This window comes from Pogona vitticeps, chromosome 4 (assembly GCF_051106095.1).
Source record: "Pogona vitticeps strain Pit_001003342236 chromosome 4, PviZW2.1, whole genome shotgun sequence".
NCBI classification, from domain to species: Eukaryota; Metazoa; Chordata; class Lepidosauria; order Squamata; family Agamidae; genus Pogona; species Pogona vitticeps.
In genome coordinates, this window is record NC_135786.1 from 194665709 (window position 1) to 194687577 (window position 21869).

Genomic DNA, 21869 nt, shown 5'->3' on the forward strand with positions numbered 1-21869 from the left:
GAAGGGATTGTTCCCAAAGATGGAGTTTTAATCTGGATAAGCGAGAACGGAGGATTCCGCGCTTGAAGTTCTTACAATGCTGGTGGGAGAACATCTGGTGTGTCTCTCCCAAGCAAAAAAGACACTTGGCGTGCCCATCAGAGAGTGGTATTTTGTTATCACAGACCACACAGTGTTTAAATGGGTCCAAAGGGGCCATGAATAGGAGAAAACAGTTTGAGGAGAAAAAAAACAATGGTGGGGGTGCTGCGGCCAGAGGCCAAGCACAGTAGAAAGGGGGAAAAACACTTCTGATTATAATGAATTTGATATAAAAGTTTAAAGGAAAAAAAGATTGATAACGGAAGAAATCAAGAATAAACTCTCTTTCTCTTTTACTCACAGAAGCAGAACTATGAGGCTCTCATCAGGGTTGCTGAAAGAAAGGGGAGCCTTGGCACCAAGGTACTTATATGAGGGGGGAGGGGCCTTATTCTAACGTTTTGGGGTGGGTTTTTTTTTTTTTTTTTGCTACCGCAGAAGCTCTAGAACTTTCCAATGAGGCTCCGCACAGGCATGGATCACCCAGGGTGTGATTCACAGAGGCCACGAAGAACTTTAATAGTAAAAGTAATCACGAGATTGCTGCCAGTGGTTCCAATGAAAGTGACAGCAATTTTGACTATTAAAGCTCCTCCCCAAACTTTTCCTGGTGAATTGTGGGGGAAAATTTATAATCAAGGTTTCCACATCTTACCAGCCATTGCCATCATCTCACTGAAAAACCCTATACAAAGCTAGAAAACTACACCACAAGCTTTTCTTATGTAGTATTTAAATTACTCAGTGAGGAAAACTGCTTTTTAGATGAACTGCAAATACCACTGCATATGCAACCAAGGCTCTCTTACCTAAGTGTAAATCAGTTCAAAACAAACAACCCACTCCCAAACCACAGCACTTCCAGCACTGCAACATTTCAGAGAGATTTGCAGAGCAATTCTATGATGCTTCAGATCCTCATACAGACACAACTTGTTCATTATGACACCATGTTTATACATTCCATATGTTTAAATGTATCAGGTGGTAGCAATTCCTCTTGCCTATATATGAACTCAGGATTTTAAGAAATGATTTTTAAAGAACTAATTTTTAATATTTCAATACAGTTCTTCAAAAACATAAACTAAACATATTTTCAAATGACTACTTTTCTATTATTCCCTCACCAAGATTTGCCTTTGTGTCCATTATAACTGATTTTCTAAGGTATTTTTAATCTGTTCTTATAATAAAGCATATCGTCTCATGTGTGTTAGTAGTTACTGCCGTGTATTGTAGTAATACATAAGGAACAGAACTCATTTATCGGAGGAAAAGGTGGGGGAAAAGTGACCCTCCAGCTCCCATACTCCTTCACCATTGGCTGTGTTGGCTAAGACTGATGGGAGATGCAGTCCAATGATATGTGGAGGGTAAAAGGTTTCCTATTCCATCCTATCCCTGTCTTAAGGAATGCTAACCAATGGAATCTAAGGCCATCCTTAGCCACAGATCCAAGCATCTGTAGCACCCTACACGGTACTCATTTATTTGGGTTGTGAAAGAAATACAGTGGTGCCTCGCTTAACGGGTGCCCTGTTTAGCGAAGAATCCATATAGCGATGAAGATTTTTCCATCGCTTTTTGCATCGTATTGCGATTTTTCCTATAGGGAAAAATGGCATTACGATGATGACTCCCCCCCATCATCGCAAATGCTCCGTTTTTGCAGAGCTTGTGATGAGGGGGGGAATCCCTCATCCCAGAAAAGAACTGGAGCCCTCTTCCCGGCTCCAGCCCCTCCCCCTCCCCGCCTTTCAGCTGACGGGCGGGAAGCTGCGGCTGCTCTTAGAAGCTTGCCTAGCAGCTAAATAGGCAGTGTAAAAGCACTGCCGAAGCCTCTGAAAGCGGGGCTTTGCTGGGGTGGGGGTGGGTGTGTGTGTGTCAGGGACAGGGTTTAATGCATTCTTATGGGCTTTTTTGTTCCGTACAGCGATGTTTCCGGATATCGATGTTAATCCTGGAACGGATTAACGTCGCTATGCGGGGCACCACTGTACTATTTTTGTAACTAGTTGCTTGATATGTTTTTGTTCTCTAAAACAGAACTCCAATTATCCATATAAATACATTCACTTACCAATCTTTGACTAAGCCTCTTATTTTCCTCCTCTTTCAACTGTAGTGTCTATAAAACAAGATAGCATACACTTTTAAATGTTCTATTTAAAAGCAGTACTGTATATATTAGTGTCATGCCCTTATATATACAATTTCAGTATTTTAAAACTGCAATCCTACACTTATGTAACTGAACATCTCACTTAATTTATGGAGACTTGCTTCTGAGTAAATATGAACAATAAGGATTTGTAGATAAATTCTTCTTCATCTTTGTGGACACACAAATGAACAATTACGTGGATCAACCAAGACCACAAATGAGATCAGCCATGTTACACAATTTTTTTGTAACACTGTATATCTTGAGTAACAGCTTCTGATATAAGGAAGGCAACCAGCTGTTCATAGCAGATGTACATTTCTAGTGATTTGAAGTTCAAAATGAAATATGATTTTCAGACTAAGTAATTTTTATTTAAAAGAATTCCGTAACACTGGTAGTCAACTTTAATATTACTGATGTTTTTCCCTCTTCCCACAAGGAAGGGGAGAAACCAAATAGAGTGATAGACGAAATAAATCCCCAGAGGACTAAAGGAAAATACTGTACATGCATTTTTAATTATGCTAATCCAATTGAGTCTTAACAGCTAAGCACACAAGAGTGCTACCTGCTCCCCTTTTTAGTTTATGACTGAGTCTAAAGGAGGGAAGGGAAAAGACAATCTGAAATGTTTATCTGTGTAGAGCAGCTCTTTGTAATAACTGAATTTCTTCTGGAATGAGGAAAAAGATGCAAAAATTTCTGTCTTGCCTCACTCATAATAAGAGTTTAAAAGCAAGACACACATATGGATAAGCTAATGCAATATAATCACAGACTCAGTACTGTCACACTACCCCGGCTCTCGACTAACTAGAATACAAGTTTTTTTTTCAGCTGTTTCTTGTGATCTTAACTGCATACATTAAAAATACAGTCTTCTTACAAAGTGTGTGCTCTATCAGTGAGCTATGCGTCCTTCCTCTAATCACCCAAGAACTGTGTACGTTGTAAGCTAAAGCTTCTAATGGTAAATAAATGCAATCATTCAAAGATGAAAAGGCAGTATTAATTTGTAAGTTGAAAGTTCTAAGTGCTTAACATAATAAAACATTTTCATTTAACCAACTGCAGAATAGCATTATATATTACAATACATGCTACAACTCAGTAATGAAAAAAGCACTTTGGAAGTAGATTGATATTAGATAAAAACTACTCACTTTTTCTAACATCATAATCCTTTGTTTTTCTTCAGACATCTGCACATTCTCACTATTTAAAAAAATAAGTCATTAACAATTTGTGGAGATCAAAATTTTATTTTTGTGACATAGGCTCAACCCCGCCAATGCACCCCCACCGTCTTCAGCTGGCCTCCACAGCTGCAGCTTCCCTACCCTAAATGAAGCCGCAGCCGCCATCTTTGCAAAGGACAGGCAGTGTCCCTTTCTTCCGGCTGTGGCGGCCAGCTGGAGACAGTGGCGGCGATTATGGTGCGGGTGCATTGGCGGGAGGGTGGGAGGTTGGGGACGGCGGAGGCAGATAGGGAGAGGAAGGGGGCAAGGGATAGGCTACAGGAGTGGGGGGCTGTGGGGGTAGGCAGAATGAGAATGCCATAGGAAGGGAGGGAAGGCTAGCCTTCCCTCTCTTCCTATGGGGGATGAATAAAAGTGGGGAAATACTCGTGCCTTCATATTCCTGGGTGTCTCTGGAACCCACAAATATGAAGGGGCGAATATTTAACGAATCAGCTATTTCTAACAAATATCACGATCCATTTTTTAATTCATCCCCATGTCTAATCATGAGTAAAAATATCAAAAGGATTACAGCCGTAAGAATTTTAGGTTCCAAGTATCTGTAGCGCTACATCCATCTTGCTATTCTATGCTGTTTTCCAGGTTATTGTGTACGCTGTACACACTGTTAAACAGTAGACAACAAAAAAGTGGCACATCTGGGCACATTTATTTATCACAATGCCTTCAAAATCATATATAGTGCCCCTTAAAGCTTCTTCAAGCACCTGATCACAATATATGATTACAATTAATTTCAAAGAATACACTTAGGCTTATCGTTTTATTTTAATTTTCTTTATTATTTTTCTTCTCATTTTCACATAAAATAGTTCCTCACCTCTATGTTTAACATACCGTATTTTTTGCTCCATAAGACGCACCTTTCCATAAGACGCATCAATTTTTTAGGAGAAGAAAACAGGAAAATATAATCTGTTTTCTTAGCTCCGTAAGACGCACAGAGTTTCCACCCCCCTGTTTTGTGGGGGAAAAGTGCGTCTTATGGTGCGAAAAATACGGTATATCATGCCTTTTCACATTTGCTGGAAACCAATCATTTTGAAGTCATTGGATTGAATCCTGTTTGTCTAGATGCCACATAATGTTATGTTTGCATAAATGTACCCAGCATTTCACCAAGGCAATGACAACTGGGCAATTCCATTGTACAATCCATCACATGGTTCTTCTTCTAACCGACTGCTCAGTGCAGCTTCATAAATTCTTTGAGTACAGCACTTCTGCCTTGGCACAGTGAGCACTACTGCTTGCGTAACATCAAGTTCTGCAAGCACAGTTATTCAATTGGATTGAAGCCACTGTAAAATGCCACCGGGGTGATAGCATAAGTGAGTGTCTATTAAGCAGAATCTGTGTATACATCACCACCATCCAGCTACAACTAGCTTGGAAAAGTTGGTCTTGTTTTGGACTATAACTTCCTCCAGTCAGCATGGACCCTCTAGGAGTTGCAGCATAAAAAAAGATTACTTCCAATCTCTGAATTTTATTCAGTTATGTTTGAACAAACCTTCTGACCAGAAGACAGGTGTGTGTGCATACCTTTCCACTGTTCTGTCTACCCCACCCCACAGATATATAGACATAATAATGTTCTAATACTGGGAACAAACAGAGCATAAATAAGTGTCCAACTATGGTTATGAATCACATTCAACTCCAGTTAAGGTTTGATACTTTACCCCTTCATTCATAAGTGGAAAACACTCTCACTCCATCAAAAGGTTGAATGACTAAGAATTATTTCCACTGAACACAGCAAAGTATGAAACACCAATGACTCAGGTTCTGATAATGAATTACATTCCAGTATAGAATGAATTGCATTAGAAGCAGATCATGGTCAAGGTGCAGACACTCCTATCAATCAAGCACACATTATATATATAAGATAATAAAGATAAGCATTTGCAATACTTGGAAAACAAGTATTTGGAACAAAAATTTCAAACATCAATATGGTTTTAAACCAAGTATCTAATTTGTTCTGCAACATTCAGGTATGTATTTAGTTCAATACCAAATTGTGCTACTTACTTTACAGCCATCATGCTAGTTTCCAGTGTAGAATCCATTCTCCCTTCCTCTGTAGTTTCTGAAGCCAGTCGTTCCGTTTCTGCAGCAAAGTCAGCTGCACAAGCTCCAGGAAGTTCTGAACTGGGAGGTAAATAGGTTGATGGAACCAGATTACTACATTTCAATTTATTAACTTCTTCTTCTAGTTTCTTCTTCTCTTCAATTAAACGAGCTCGATCTTCAGAAAGGGTTTCAATCAGATCTGAACAAGGAACAGTTAATAATTATTTCTCAACATTCAAATACTGAACATAACAATTAGTTGGATTAAAACTGTACAATATTTTCTAGCTCAAGCGTACCCTTGTCCCTTTCTTGTTGCTGTGTTATCATTTTTAATTTGTCATTAAGATCATTTATGATGTTTTCTTTTTTCATCTTTTCTCTTGTCAGCACAGTGTTAAAGGTAGTCTGAAAAAAAAAGAAACATTACTTGAGGTAAGACAACATAATTAAATATGAAGGGAAAAACCCTTTATTTTCTTCACCTCCAGCTTAAAATGGAACAAAGAAGCAAGCAAACAAACAAACGATAGGCAGAATGCATTTCCGAGTTGTGCTTGTAAAAGATTTTGGAAAACACAAACCTAGAATGCATTCAATTTCATTCCGGTACATCATTTATTGATTATATTTATATTCTATACTACAGTCTTCATTCCATTACAACTTCATTCCAGACAAAGATAAAGTGGTGCCTCGCTTAGTGAGGTTAATCCGTTCCAGATTAACCCTCGCTCAGCGAATCCATCGCTAAGTGAAATAAAAAAGCCCATAGGAACGTATTAAAACTGATTTAATACGTTCCTATGGGCTTAAAACTCACCGTTCTGCGAGTTTCCTCCATTGCGGCGGCCATTTTGGATGCCTCGTTAGCGAGGCAAAACAGCGGTCGCCATTTTGTTTTAGCGGCGGCCATTTTGGAACCGCCGATCAGCTGTTCGCTATGCTTTGATCGCGTCCGTGCGATGATTGCATAGCGAAAAAAGCCCATAGGGGCCATCGCTGAGCGAACGCTCCAGCGATGGACCGGGACCCCTCGTTGTGCGGTTTCATCGCATAGCGAAGCGCTCGCTATGCGAGGCACCACTGTATCATTAAAAGTTCTTAGGAATCTAAAGAATGACTATCTGTTGCACAGGCTACCAAGCTTCTAATTATCATTGACTATGCACATCTATTGCATTTATTTTGAAGTCACAGAACAGACTATTCTACCTGCTGCTCTGCAGTGAGTGATGTTCGAATGTTTTGCATTTCCTCATTTTTCCTTTTTTCATGTTCTTCAAGCTGCTCCAAAAACTTCACCTTTTCCTCCTGGAGTTTTTCTTGAAGTTCAGCAACCAAACTTGATGCAGATGATTCAGCCGAACTAAAGGAAGGAAGGAAAGAAGGAAGGAAAGAAAGAAATAGAAGAATGGGGTTTGGTCCAAATAAAGCCACACACATTAAAGGTTCAAAACTTAATACTATTTCTCCTGATATCTTTCTATGTGTGTGCCCCTACAAGGATTTTCTACTGAACTATGAAACACAAGATGCTGGATATGATTAACAGACAACTATAACCTAATACTTCTGCATCAAGAGAGGAAACAAATACACATATGAAAGCAAACTAAGGGGAGACCATGGTTTGTAGAAGACAAGAAAGAGATCTTAATGGTGCCCCCCTAACTAGGCATGAGCATGCACAAAGACCATGGAATGTTTGTGGAATGTTGTGTATGTGTGTGAAAAGGAGTGGCTGCAATCCTGAACATTAGTCCCACACACAACATCCTGTGGCAAGTTCCATTTGATATGAACTTTCAGTGGTGAGTTCTAGAAATATCAGTAGTAACAGTAGTGGTATCTTATGCTACAAAACCACAAAGGGGAGCCTTCGTAGGTCACATACAATCACCAAAACCCCACCCCACTGCGTCATGAGTAAGTTGCTGCCACACAATGAAAGCAAAGCAAAGCATACTGCTTAAAGCATTCTCTAAGTGGTTTGCAAGTTAATTATGCAGGCTTCACATTGCCGCCGCCCCGTCAAGCATGCTGGGTACTCAATTTACTGACTTAAGAAGGGTGGAAGGCTGTGTGAATCTAGAGCCAGCTACCTGGGACTGAATCTGGGTTGTGAGAATAGTTTTGGCTGCAGTGCTGCAGTTTAAACACTGTTCCACAAGACTCTAATCAGGGTAAAGGATATACAACTTTATGGATATTCATTTTTTTAAATAAAATGATAGAAGAAACAAGAGACAAAAATGATGTGCTTCATCTTGCACTTCTTAAATATTTCTCAAATAATCATTTTCCTTGAGATATAAATAGCAGTACAAACAAGATGAAAACAACCTCCAGCATATCACTAGTTTACGACTCATCAAAATCATCTTCCTAGATGTATTTCTCAGCAGACCAACACAACTATTCACATTTCCTTTGCAAACATTAAAATCTAAGTATAATATCTATAGCTGATAAACAGTTTAATCTTACACCTTCTAATAGATGACTCCCATACAATTTAGTGGATTTGAAAAACAAAATTGCACTTATACAACATAAATTATAAGAAACAACCTGGCACCAGCAACAATATTAAATGTTAATGCAGCTCTGCTTGGCAAATTTGCTTGAAGGCAATAACTGAAACTTCTGGCTTAAAAGAAACCCCTAAGAGTTTGAAACCAATGAACTTTTATATAATGAACCTTTACATAATTGCTTGACATTAAACTGCAATTGCTTAAACCCAACATTGCACTAGTGCAGTAATACCAGCATAATGGAACATCCTTCCCACTCCCACCACCACAGAATTCAGTGCTCCTTGTAAGCTGAATCTGAAGCATTTCCAGTCCTCCAGAGAGAGTACAAAGGGGTATAAAAAGGGGGATGCAATAAGAAGGGAATAAAAACCTCCTCCCAATTCTACTGATGAAGGTAGATCCATCAGCAAATACACCTTGATAGATCACAGCCGTATCAATGAAAGATAAATAAACCTTTTAAAAAACAAGTGTATATAATTTTTAATCTATACATGAACAACTGCAGCTCACCACGTATTTAGTTTTAGTAACACTGCCTATGAACACAGGGGCTTGCAAATGAATTCCTGTTAAAACACAATGGTCATCAATCCCACAGGATAGCTAAACATTTCAACTTGGAACTATCTCCATGGAACAGGAGAACTATTTCTTTCAAATCCTCTACAGAGACCTGCTCAGGAATTCCATCCAATTTTCTAAAGAGGTTTTTCATGAGAGCGGCTAGAAAAAGGGATGGAAGAGGATTCCTTCCATAAATTAATTTATCTCGGATGCAAGAATTAGCATATAAACACAGATACATACCTATCCGTGCAGGTGCTTATCACTCCATAATAAAAGATGCCTAGATAGGAATGGAAAATTTGGCCTTACCCATAATTTAATCTTTAACCTATTTATAACTTGCTCTTCCTAAAACAGAAATGAGCAGTGCACTCTGCTACCCTAGCCAATGAAGACATACTTTCTTCTCATCTACTGGCTAGAGAAGGGGAGTTAAGAACCAACAATTCACCCAGAGATTGGTTCAGTAACAAGCCAACATGTTAAAGAAGGTTAAGTATGAAATAAAAGTCATCATCTTATTTTCCCAGTCCCACTGCCTAAAGTTAGTTTATGTGAAACCTAGAAGACATCCTATAACAACACAAAGATTAATCTGAGTATCTGCAGATCCTTCCTCTTCTGAAACCACCATGAGAAAAAAAAAATGACGTCAAAATCTGGGCAGATGTTCCCTCTTCCCAAAATATGTAACATCTTGCCTAAGTATCACATCAAGTCTGCACGTATTGCTGTACCCTTCTAGCTGGCCTATTAACTGTATTATTTTAATATGGATGAGACAACTGAGTTCCTTGGATGTTGTTAATGTACATATTTTTCTTTTCTTGTTCTCTCTTTTCTTTATTGCACGGTTTTTTAATCACTATTTGTAATATGTATTGTTATGTGAGATCTGTAAGATCTTTTAACTTGTAAACAACCTAGCGTGAACTAATGAGGCAGTATATAAATCAAATAAATGAGGCACCACTCATTAATACTCTAGCAACACCACCATTAAATTCCAAGTAATTTAAACTCCAAGCCATTAGGTGAGTGGGATAAAAATCTTAAAAATAAAATAAATGAATTAAATGCAACACTCAAACACAGCAACATGACTCCTCGAGACTGCTTTACTTCTGAGCTACTGGGTATCAAAAATTGATATAGCAGAAAAAAAAACAACATACAGAGAAGAAAAACAAAAGTTTAGAGTTCAGAAGTCTGCTTTTAATTTTTGTTCTAAATACAAGCAGAGGTTTATGCAAAACAAGAGTCAGTTAGAAAAGTCACACATGGCAGTCAGAATGTAGATGCTTGTATGTATGTTACATTATAAGAGGGAGGAGGTGGAATTGTGAACCAGATGGCAGAAAAAAATCAACTATAGATAGTGGCGAGTCATAGAATAATTGTGTGGTAACAGATATCCTTGCTCTGGTGAGCTAATTAAGACATGCAGTGCGACTTTTTACTATCTTAAACATGAATTTTATCCTTTTTATTATAGGAGATAAAGAGCTCAATCTTCAGACAAATCACACTGTTTCAAGCTACAAATTCTTATCTGAAGTTCCTACATATCTTACCAATGCAAAGACAGTGCTATCACCCAAGAATTATCTTGCGAATAATTGCCACAATAATCAGCATCTCTATTTTCTGGGTTTTATTTTCCTCTGGTCTCCACTTCCTATTTCTTCGTATTTATACATCAAGAGACATGTATAAATACTTGTAACATTTGACATGACGTGCACTTGAAGAAGTGGATTATAGTTCACAAAAACGTATGCCAGAAAATGTCAGGTTGATGAGCTGAATGACTCTTGGACATATCTCTGTGATCTTTCTGCCTTGACGGATTAACATGGCCACCAAAATGAAAACTCCATTGAAGTGCTTTTCATGCTCAATCATTTTATCATTGATTTATCCTGTTTTACTGTCTTTGACTCCACCAAGACCACTAGATATGGGGCAGGATATGAATTGCTTCTGGATCTTATCATACAGATATGGAAAAACAATCAGTTAGCTACTTTACAACTGGATTTGTCACTAGAGGCCCTATATTATAAATATCAAGGGGTTCAGCCATCTTCTGGAAAAGAATGGGAATGACAGATTAGTGATTTATGAAATTTCACAAGATCATGGACTGAAGTATGCATTACTGAACCATACAATATCTGGTGGAAATTTCCAACTGTCTTTCACACTCTGGTGAATTCATTAATTCACGCTGGTGAACTATAAGATGACTGCCCAATCTCTATGAAGTCAAATACCCTTCAGGTACGTTGATACCTACATCTTTTCCTAAATTTTGCACATCAAAAGATAGACAGAACAATGTTCTGTCCTTGTGGAAATGATTATTAATTGTGGGGGGACTGTGCTGTTTTTTCAACCAGGAAAACTTGCATGAAGCTACCCAAACACCTTTGTCCATGTTCAATGGACCATCCTCATTAACTCAAGTAGATACCATGCATCTGTTTCAGGACACAGGGTCTCAGCATGCATCCAAAAAGTAACAAATATCTATTATCCCAGGCAACTGTGGGTATAGGGAAGAGGAGAAAAGAGCATGCTTTCCAAATAAAGAATTTTAAAAATATCTTCCTTGCATGTGACGGATATTGAGTCCCTCTTCCTTGCAAAGGTTCTGAAATCCTCCACAGGCTCCTTGTCCACTAAAATGCCACTGTGACATGTTCTTGGTCATGTGCTTTTATTGCTGACTTTCACTATTTTGTCTCCCCTTATCTGTTGATACAGGATGGGTCCTTAAAATTTTATGGTGGCCAATCGCTGTTTAGTGAAATCATCGTCTAGAGAAAAGCATTTCCCCATTGGAATGCATTTAAACCTGTTTAATACGTTCCAATGGGGAAATATCGTTGTTGTCTAGCGAAGATCGGCCATAGGAAAGCCGCTTTGTGAACCGCCGATCAGCTGTTTAAATAGCTGTCTTGTGAAACTTAGGTCCCGAAAACACCCGTTTTGCGAGCACGGAGGGAGCTGTCAAAATCGTTGTCTAGCGAAAATTGGTTGGTGAAGCAGGGACCAAACATTGTCCAGCGAAATTCCCCCATAGGAATCACTGTTTTGCGATTCGCTATAGCAATCGCAAAAAGTCAATGTCTAGCGAAAAAACTGTCATGCAGGGTAACTGTCTAGCAAGGCACCACTGTAATGGTTTCTTAAAATATTTATATATCACCTTTTGGCTGCTCTTGGAAGGTCTTCCAAGGTGGCTTACAACTGTACGTATGTATACAGGAGACAGATTGTTGACTGAGGCAGGTTACAGGGGTCACACAATCCCCAGTTAGAACAGCTCCACCGGCTGCCAATCTGTTTCTGGACACAATTCAAAGGTTTTAACTTACAAAGCCCTACCTCAAAGACTACGGCTCCCATTATGAACCTCCTCTTGTACTCAGATCATTAAGGGAGGCCTTTCTCTTTGTCCCACCACCTTCACAGGTACATTTGATGGGGACACAAGAGAGGACCTTCTCTATCGCTGCTCCAAGATTTTGGAACTCCCTCCCACAAGAAGCTAGGCTGGCCCCATCTTTGTTGTCTTTTTTGCAAGCAAGTGAATACCTTTTTCTTCAGGCAAACTGGCTTTCGCCAATGAATGGCTGCCTGTGCATGATCTTTTTAGATGGATTGTTATGCATCAATGCTTTGATGGTATCTTTAGTATTACAGGTACTTGTGTTTCCCATTTCTAAGAGGGGTATTTTGTTGTTTCTTTTTAATATTGACTTTTAATGATGTATGTCACCCTTGTATCATTGTTTTGTTCTTAAATATTGTCTTTAAATGCTGTAAGCCACCTTGGGTCCTTTTCTAATGAGAAAGGTGGGGTAAATATATTTTAAATAAATAATTGATAAATAATAAAGATGGGGAAAAAATCACCTTTCAAACAAATACAGAATGGCAAAGAAAAAAGATTAGTGAACCAGTTAGAAAACTTTAAGAGCATATAAATGTTGCAGCTGTCAATATAAAAATCACCAAATATAAAGCGTATCAAACCTCCCATGGGACATTTCCTTAATAAGGGTGCTAATACTAACAAAGGCTTTGCTCAGCTATGCACAAGATGAAAGAAGTCCCTGTTTTGGCCCAGGACCCTGTTTTTCCTATTCTTTACATTCTGCATGGGGGAAAAAAATCACATATAGCTTCTTTATGAGACCCTATCAATTCTTTATGTGAGAAGTGACAGGCAAATACAATCTGAACCAAAAATGAGACTGAACATAGGTACAGTTGTGTTCAAAATTATTCAACCCCCACTGAAATTGAATGTTTTGGCCATTTTGACATTGATTTTGATCATTCAGTCATCTTGCTTACATTTACATGAAAGAGGCACTTGTAGGTCAGAGAAATATAACCTTAAGTTTATAATGAAATAACCACAAATGTCTTTTCTGTGCTCACATCATTATTAGTTTTTATTCAACCCCCAAGTGACATTCAATCTTAGTACTTAGTACAACATCCTTTTACAGTTATAACAGCTTTTAAACGTGAAGCATAGCTTGACACAAGTGTCTTGCAGTGATCTACGGGTATCTTTGCCCATTCTTCATGGGCAAAAGCCTCCAGTTCAGTCAAATTCTTAGGCTTGCGCACTGCAACTGCTTTCTTTAAGTCCCACCAGAGGTTCTCAATTGGATTTAAGTCTGGTGACTGCGATGGCCACTCCAAAATGTTCCAGCCTTTCCTCTGCAACCATGCTCTAGTGGACTTGGAGGTATGCTTGGGATCATTGTCCTGTTGAAAGGTCCAACGTCTCCCAAGCCTCAGGTGTGTGACGGACTGCATCACATTTTCATCCAATATCTCCTGGTACTGAAGAGAATTCATGGTACCTTGTACACGCTGAAGCTTCCCTGTACCTGCAGAAGCAAAACAGCCCCAAAGCATTATCGACCCTCCGCCATGCTTCACAGTAGGCAAGGTGTTCTTTTCGTCATATGCCTTGTTCTTCCTCCTCCAAACATAGCGTTGATCCATGGGCCCAAACAGTTCTAATTTTGTTTCATCAGTCCACAGAACACTATCCCACAACTTTTGTGGTTTGCCCACATGACTTTTGGCATACTGCAGTCGACTCTTCTTATTCTTGGGAGACAGCAAGGGGGTGCGCCTGGGGGTTCTGGCATGGAGACCTTCATTACGCAGTGTGCGCCTTATTGTCTGAGCTGAAACTTCTATACCCACATCTGACAAATCTTTTTTCAGTTCCTCAGCAGTCACACGGGGACTTTTCACCACTCTACGCTTTAGGTAGCGCACAGCAGTCGAAGTCAGCATCTTCTTTCTTCCATGACCAGGTAGCATTTCAACAGTGCCCTTTGCCTTGAATTTGTGAATGATGCTTCCTATGGTGTCTCTTGGTATGTTTAACTTCTTTGCAATCTTATAGCCATTGCCCTTCCTGTGAAGACAAATCACCTCTTCTCTTGTCTTCCTGGACCATTCTCTTGACTTCACCATGTTTGCAACCACACCAGTAAATGTCTAGAAGGAGCTGAGTATCACAGTCATTTTAAAGCTGCCTAATTGGTGCTTATTATGCTTGATTGGTGCTCGGTGACATCCACAGGTGTTTTCAATACCTGATCGAAAACACCTGAATGAACCTCTCTTCTTCAGAGTGGTAGTCTTTAAGGGGTTGAATAATTGTGGCAATGAAGAAACCACAAAAGAAACATTTACTACTGTATTACATAAACAATTGATGTTATTTTAGTTGCATTTGGTTCTTTAAAACGTCCTTGTAGGATTTCATTCTGAATACAATTCCAAATGTACACTATAGTCCCTAAACCCCTTTACAGCATTGGGGGTTGAATAATTTTGAACACAACTGTATGTATAATGTCTGTCTTGAACAGCACAGAACAGCTTCATGTCTCATTAAATCACTATGATTCTTTAAACTGTGGTGGATGACATATCAAACTGGTAAGACAAAAAAAGGAGTACCTTTAGTTAAATATATCTTTCTCATCCATCTGCATCGTAGCTTACATTCATATACATTTTTACTCATTCATAAAAATTCACTAAAGCAATGCATTCAACAATAACATAATTAAAGTATACCAGGTGATTTAGTCTTGCCCTCAATGACAGTATGGTTAGACTGGATATTTTTAAATGCAGCATTTTCCCAATAAAAATTATTTTTATATCAACTATGAACATCTATTTTCAAATTATTTAGCAATTGAACAAGATCTGTGCAACTTTATTTGAAAAAATATATAAGAGACACAGTATTGGCCCGTTAATCACACAGAAACTGATCAGACAATAGTTTGACTTTCAGACCTGAACATCTGTCAGATTTTCAGCACATTAAATTTTCTAAATATCTTAATTTTTTAATTCTGATTTTTCATTGTGGCATCCGACATCTTCATTATAGAAAAATACAAATTATCCAGTAGCTTCCAACACTAAATAGCAGACTTGGCATTCTGAGTTATTAAAATATAAAGCTATTCTCACTGTTATTTGGCAAACATATGTTTCAGAAACTTGAGGAAGGAAGCCTTAAATGTTTTCAGATAATAAGCTATATAAAGACATCAAACTGAAGTCTGTTAAAAGTCTGCTATCAACTTTTATGAAACCAAATCATACACAGTAACAGCTTTGTTTTATTTTATTTCCAAAAAACCTTGGAATGCAGTTTTGGCAGGGGGTGAGATTCAATGTTTGCTACCCTGATGATAAAGATCTGTCAGTAGGACAGGTTAATCTTCAGAGACTGTCCTTCCCTGCAGCAACCCCACCCCATTTTCTGGCCTTGCAGTGGAAACAAAAAAGGCAGTACATGCGTGATTCTGCTGTAAAATAGCCAAGATGTGCTTGTCTCTTCTTCCTGATCTCTACCAACACTGGATTATACTTTTGTATGTAGAAAGATTCCAACGTTCTTAGAACTTTATCTTACACTTTACATCAATGGCTACCAACCTTGGGTAACCAAGCTGTTCTTGGATTGCATCTCTCAGAAACCCTAGCCAGCCGGTGCTGAAGGTTTCTGGGAATTCTAGTCCAAGAATACCTGGGTTACTCAAGGTTGGGAACCACTGCTTTAGAATTTATACAGCAGGCTAAACATGAAACAGAAACCATAGTTTTCTGTTACAAAAATGATTTGCAACATATTTCCAGATGGTACATTCCCCTTTCAAAGAGAAGTTTGATTTTTTTTCCAAAATCTGGAACCAAATGACAGTTCTCTGGAGGGAGGGAATGTAGTATCCTTAAACAATGGTGTAAGAAAACATTAGGCTGTAACTGTTGGGATGTGATTTGATCTGGGCTTGTTCTCAATAATAATAGTTTAAACAAACCATTTCCCCAATTCAGACATCACAGAAAGCCATTATTTTAAAATAAAAAACAGAGGCACATGAGAAAAGGTGTAGAAGGGCAGAAGGGGCATGAATGCCTTTATCCTTCCATTTTCTTCTTTCAAAGTAGAGTACTGACTAGAATATATGGCTACAGTTCAGGACACCTTGTTTCAATGTCTAGTTGGCCATGGGGACTCTAGATCAGCCTCTCAGCCTGAAAATTATTGTCAGGATAAAACATGGGAATGGTGAAAGAGATATGTATATCACCCTGACCTCTGTAGAAGAAAAAAAAAGAATATAAACACAATAAGCCAAATGCTCACTGTGGCTGAATCTCACCAAGGGGAAGTCTTCTTGCTACATCTGAATCAACCCTACATGGACTTCCCATATTCCAAACCTATGCAAAAAGTTCAGCTCCTCTTTCTAGGTAATTTACAGTTAAATCAAAATACTTGTCCCACAATGTACAAGCAAGTATACTGTCTGCCAAAATCTATTATCTACCCTTCATCTTACATTCAATACACTCCCTAGGGTGATGTATGCAAAGAGTAATCTACACATTTTGTGACTTGAATCCAAAGATTCCCTTTCTACACTGGAGATACTAGATAAAGCATGGGAGTGGTGAGAGCACCACCATACCTATCAGCAATTGTAGATCTTGCCCAATGTTTCCAAAGGTTACTCATTGTATTGATAAATAGAATAAGCCTGATTTATTTTAATTTGAATCCATTTTACTTAGAAACAGGTTCAGTGGATAAATACTGAATACAGTCACATACCTTTCAAATGTCAGGATGAAAGTCGATGTGATATTTTAAAACACATACTACAGAAGAACAAAAATTCTAAAAACAACTAAGAACACCGCCAGTTTAATAGCTAATGAACAGAACAGTTTTAAAGCTGAATTACTTGAAAAGTCCATATCAAACAAATGAGGACATCCCAACAAAAGCAACCTGAAAGCAAAACGTTGCAAGTAAAGATACATACAAACCTACATATGTAGGATATTAATGAACAAAATCTGGGTGAATATGGCAAAAGGCCAAACCCTTGCCTTAATTTCTTCACAGCTGATTCAAATGTAGCAAACTGAGAAGCCTGGAGGGGGAAGGATCACTCTTGATCTTGGCTTTCCCACTGAGCAGCTTCCCACATCAAAGGGGAAGATACATTCCATGTTCTCCATCATCCATTCCAAATGATAACTTTTTAATATGGATTTCAATGGATACACAGCTTTAAAAAATTACGCTCCAATTCAAACTTGTAGTCCCAATCAAAATAGACTCATTAAATGTACTGCTAAGTGATGGGCTAACATTTATAGACATTCCACTGATTCAGTGGGACTGCTCTACCAATTGGATGAGGCTAGTTACCAATCCATTATGAAATAGGAAGTATATATCTAATGCAAATATGTGACACCCTGCCCTCCCCAGGTATTAATTTGTCTTTAGTTCAAGAGTCAAGACAAATGGAGAACAACAAATAAATCATGTTGCTCAAATATATGTTATGGAGCAAGAGGATTAAGGTTTGATGGTGAAGACAGGTTGAAGACATGTTAGGGGGAAAATCTGGAATCTGAAGTCATTCTCTTATTTATGGCTTCACTGCACTTACTCCAATGACTGCAAGATATATTGAGAACAACTGGTTTTATTGCAAACAGAAGTGTGTAATTTAATTCATACAGTACCTCTGATTAACTTGAATCTCAAGTTGCTGGATTTTTTCCAAAAGTTCTTTTTCAACAGCTTCCCTCTGCAACTCAAATTCTTTAAGGGCACTTCGTACAGCATCTTCTTTTTCACAATTCAGTTTCTGCACAAGCACATTCCTGTCCTGCCCATGGTTTGTTATTAGAAGTTCTTTTTCTTCTGTTAGCTTACTGATTGTGGCTTCATATTTCTTTTGTTGTTCACAGAGTGCCAGATTCTTCTCTTTTTCCTTCTCCAGGGCACTTACTTCCAGTTCCAGTTTACCTTGCAATTCTGTTATTTGTTCTTCCAACCTTTTTTCTGCTTCAAGAGCTTTTTGATGCAAAGAATTTACTTTGCTTAGTTCAGTTCTAAGTAAATTTGTTTCTTCTTCATGCCTGTCTATTAATTCTGAAATGCACTGATCTTTCTCTATTGTCATTAAAGTTCTTAGCTCTGCTAGACCCACCTGATATTCATCATTGTTAACTTGAATTATATGGTTCAATTTATCAATCTCTTTTCTTAACACTTCAGTTTCCTTGTCAACAAGACTTTTCAGATTATCCTGCTGCTGAGTTTTGCTCTCTTCTAAGAGTAATTTCATTTCATCTGTTTCTGCTTCTTTCAGTGCAAGTTCAACTTCCAATTTGCATCTTAAGTCAGACAGTTCAGAAACCTTGATCTTCAATTGTTCAATCTCTTGTTCTTTTGCATGAATATTAGCAGCATGGGATTCTTGCATTTGCTCAAGTCGCTTCTGATTTTCTTTTTTTAATTTCTCTAAACAATCATCGTGTTTGGACATTAATTCTTCAAACTCTTGTGTATGTTTGATAAGAAGATTGGATTCTAATTCCTTCAGGTGATCTTGCTCCAAAGTTTGAAGTTCCTCCCTTAGAAGTTGCATTTTTTCATCATTTTCAATATGAAGTTTTTTCAATTTTTCTAATACTCTTTCACGTGACTCTCTTAGCTTTTTAATTTCACAAGTCTGATTCTCCATTTGGCATTCCAGTTCAAGCAACTTCTGATCTTTTTCATTCTGTAAAACCACAACTGCTTCCTTTTCATTCTTTACTATTGCAAATTCATTATCTTTGTCATGCAAAACCTCTTCTAGACCTTTTAAGTCATGTTTTAATTTTGTAATCTTTTTTTGATTCTCTTCACTATCTTCAACTAAGGTATTCAATCTACATTCATATTCAGTTTTTATAGACTGAAGTTCCTTTTGATGCTTATCTTTTAGTGTTTTTTCAAGAGAAAGTTTTACCTTTTCTATGATATTCCTTATTTCTATTGAAGTACATTTTAAAGAACTGGAAAATTCACACTGTTCCTTTTCTACAAACGTTCTAAAGTGGCAAAGATCTTCTTTGATGTTTATTAAATTTAAGTGAGATTCCTGGGCAACATCTCTACATTTCTCCATATAAACATTTACAGCAGAATTTTCTAAAGCTTCCTCTTTTGCACATATATTTGTATCTTGCATCCGCCTACTATCTATTGCATTGATAACTGATGAATAGAGGGACTCCACCATCATTTCTGGACTCTGAGGATCACTTATGACATTTGGAGACGTTGGGTTTTCTTCTATTATGAACTCATTCACCGCTGACATAAAATCAGATTCTGGACTTTCTGCCAATGAATCCAAATCTAAAGACCCTTGCTTAAGAGCTTGTTCTATGCTTGGATGGGCAATTGTTTCAAAATCAAATGTCTGAGCATCAATACTGTCTGGTGACAATTCTTCCAAAGGACCTGGAGGACATACGGGAGGGTACAGAGGTCCCTGAAGACTGAGTGGTGGTGGTGTTTTAGGAGAGGTAGCAATTGTTGTTCCTTCCATCCTTGGTGTAGTGACAGACTGTGGTGAGTCTTGACTGTTGGAAGCCTAAAAATGAAAAAGAGGTAGATGTTAAAATACTCTTATAGCAATCCCCCATACAGATCTCAGGCCAAACAGAGAGCATACCATACATAAAGTGAAATTCCAAATTTGTCTCAAAGGAGGCAAATCCCAAAACTTCCTAAAAATAATCTGTGCCGTGGCTTTGTACTAAAAACAGTCACCAAATACCATCTGGTGTTCAAGCTACCAAACTTTAGAACAGTAGGAGGCAATCTCAGGCTAGCCACAGGCCAAATTCTTATCTCGCAACCTAAGGGTGCCCCAACAACAACAAAATCTGCAGCACAACCTGCCCCTGAATATATGGCAGCATGGCTTCAAGCCATTTTTTTCTGGCTTTTCAGCAGCTTTCTTATGTTCAGTCAACTAATTTTACACTGAAAATCAGTGCTATCTTACATTGAATCAAGATTAGCAAAACACAGTTGGGAAACTGGGCATAGTATCTGCTTTAATGAAACAAAAAACTATTTCAGCCATACTCTTAGAATTTGGGACTGTTAAGAGAATCTTTAGAAATACATGTTATAAATAATGTGGTTAATAATAAGGGCAAAGACTTAGTGCCTTGTGGCTCCTTGTAATTGATCTCATCAGAAAAGCAAAAAGTTGATCAAGAAATTAGTACACGTGGAATGTTTTTGTGTTGTAATCACATTGAGTATGTATCACCATGTGCAATGTAGCTAGTATGCCATTTGTAATCCTGAAGAAGATAGGACATTTTCCTTTGTTGACAGCTTGATTTTTTATTGTTTTATTACACTTTTTACTTGGAAGCTAAACCTGTGACTTTTTTGAGCCAATTCAGTCTGTTTGGTCTGGGGGTAGTCATCTTTTTCTATGATGCTCCAAGAAATCAGAAAAGTTTTTATAATTTTATTAGTTTAATAGTGTTTTCAGCAGTAATTTTTATATAAAATTGAAGTTTTTAATGCAATGATAGAAGTTTTTGACCTTTATTATCCTAATTGACTCAGAAAGTCTCCAGCTGGATTAAGCCCTTCAATTTGTGAACATATATGTATATATGGATAAATGACATCGTTTGAGAGTAACTGAAGTACAACCTTATGCTTCCCAACTAATATTCTAGTAACATTCAAGAACAAATGTCCTTCTGAAATCAACAACAACAATGAAGATGAGATGCCCTCCAAGAGCACAAAGAATAAAAATGGCAAGGCAAAATATTTCAATCCACTACTTCCAACATTTAAGTCTATCCATATGTTACTTCTGCCAGAAGATGCTGTAAGAGTAATCAAAGGACCCCTGAAGAGGTGACAAGCATGTGGATTCACAACAGATGCTCTTAGACATATGTTACTGACACTTAAGTACATTTACCATTGGTAAACCTGAAATGTTGAAGTAAGAACAAGCATGCATCACTTCAATTATTGTTGTGATGAAAAGGTCTTAGGTACTTCAGTAAACCAACATTTAAGGTACTACAAAACAACCTCTGGAGAAGGCGAGAGAGAAAGGAATGTCTTAGCCTATTATTTCAGTATGTCTGACAAGCTTCTGCACATTTCAAGAAGAAAACCCAATGTTTTTATGAACAGACAAAACAGAGCAAAAGATTTAAAGGATTCAATTCATCCACTTCTTTAATGAACAAATTCAAGGTATAAGTATTGTGGCAAGTTAAAAACTAGCTCTGGAAAGAACCTGCTGACTCCAGGCAGTTTGAACATCTACCTCACAAAGCCAAAAAAGAAAAAGACATATCCAGATGTGAGGTGCACTTTTAAAAAACAGGTTAAAATTGGAAGTTGACCTATGAAAGTTTTCTAATCCCAATTTCAAAACTGCATCTACTCCCATGTGCATGGGGGACCTTGCATCCAACCTGGAATTTAAAAATCTGACTTTTTCTACAATGTAAAGGCTTTAAGAATATGCATGATCTGAAGTGAAAAAGGGCAAAACTAATTCAAATATTGTTACATTTCTTGACAGAGATAAAGAATGAGTAGTTCAACCCTTCTCTTGTTAGCAAACAACTTCCTCATATTGCAGGTTAACTGTTTACCAATAATCAGTTAATTAATGTACTATTCATTATTATACACTGCTCTCAAGGTGTTCAGAGCTATCTTCATCAGATAAA

The 21869-nt window shown here is 37.8% G+C and overlaps 1 protein-coding gene across 3 annotated transcripts in view; it reads right to left on the minus strand.

Moving 5' to 3' along the window:
- Positions 1 to 21869, minus strand: part of RB1CC1 (RB1 inducible coiled-coil 1) — a 93077-nt gene that overhangs the window by 18744 nt on the left and 52464 nt on the right. For all 3 annotated transcript variants that reach the window (XM_020795970.3, XM_020795969.3, XM_078393741.1), the window contains 6 exons: positions 17826 to 19732; positions 6811 to 6964; positions 5895 to 6003; positions 5554 to 5794; positions 3415 to 3466; positions 2165 to 2212 (listed from right to left, as the gene is read on the minus strand). In XM_020795970.3, coding sequence (XP_020651629.2) covers positions 2165 to 2212; positions 3415 to 3466; positions 5554 to 5794; positions 5895 to 6003; positions 6811 to 6964; positions 17826 to 19732 — 2511 coding nt within the window. The remainder of the gene's footprint in view (positions 1 to 2164; positions 2213 to 3414; positions 3467 to 5553; positions 5795 to 5894; positions 6004 to 6810; positions 6965 to 17825; positions 19733 to 21869) is intronic.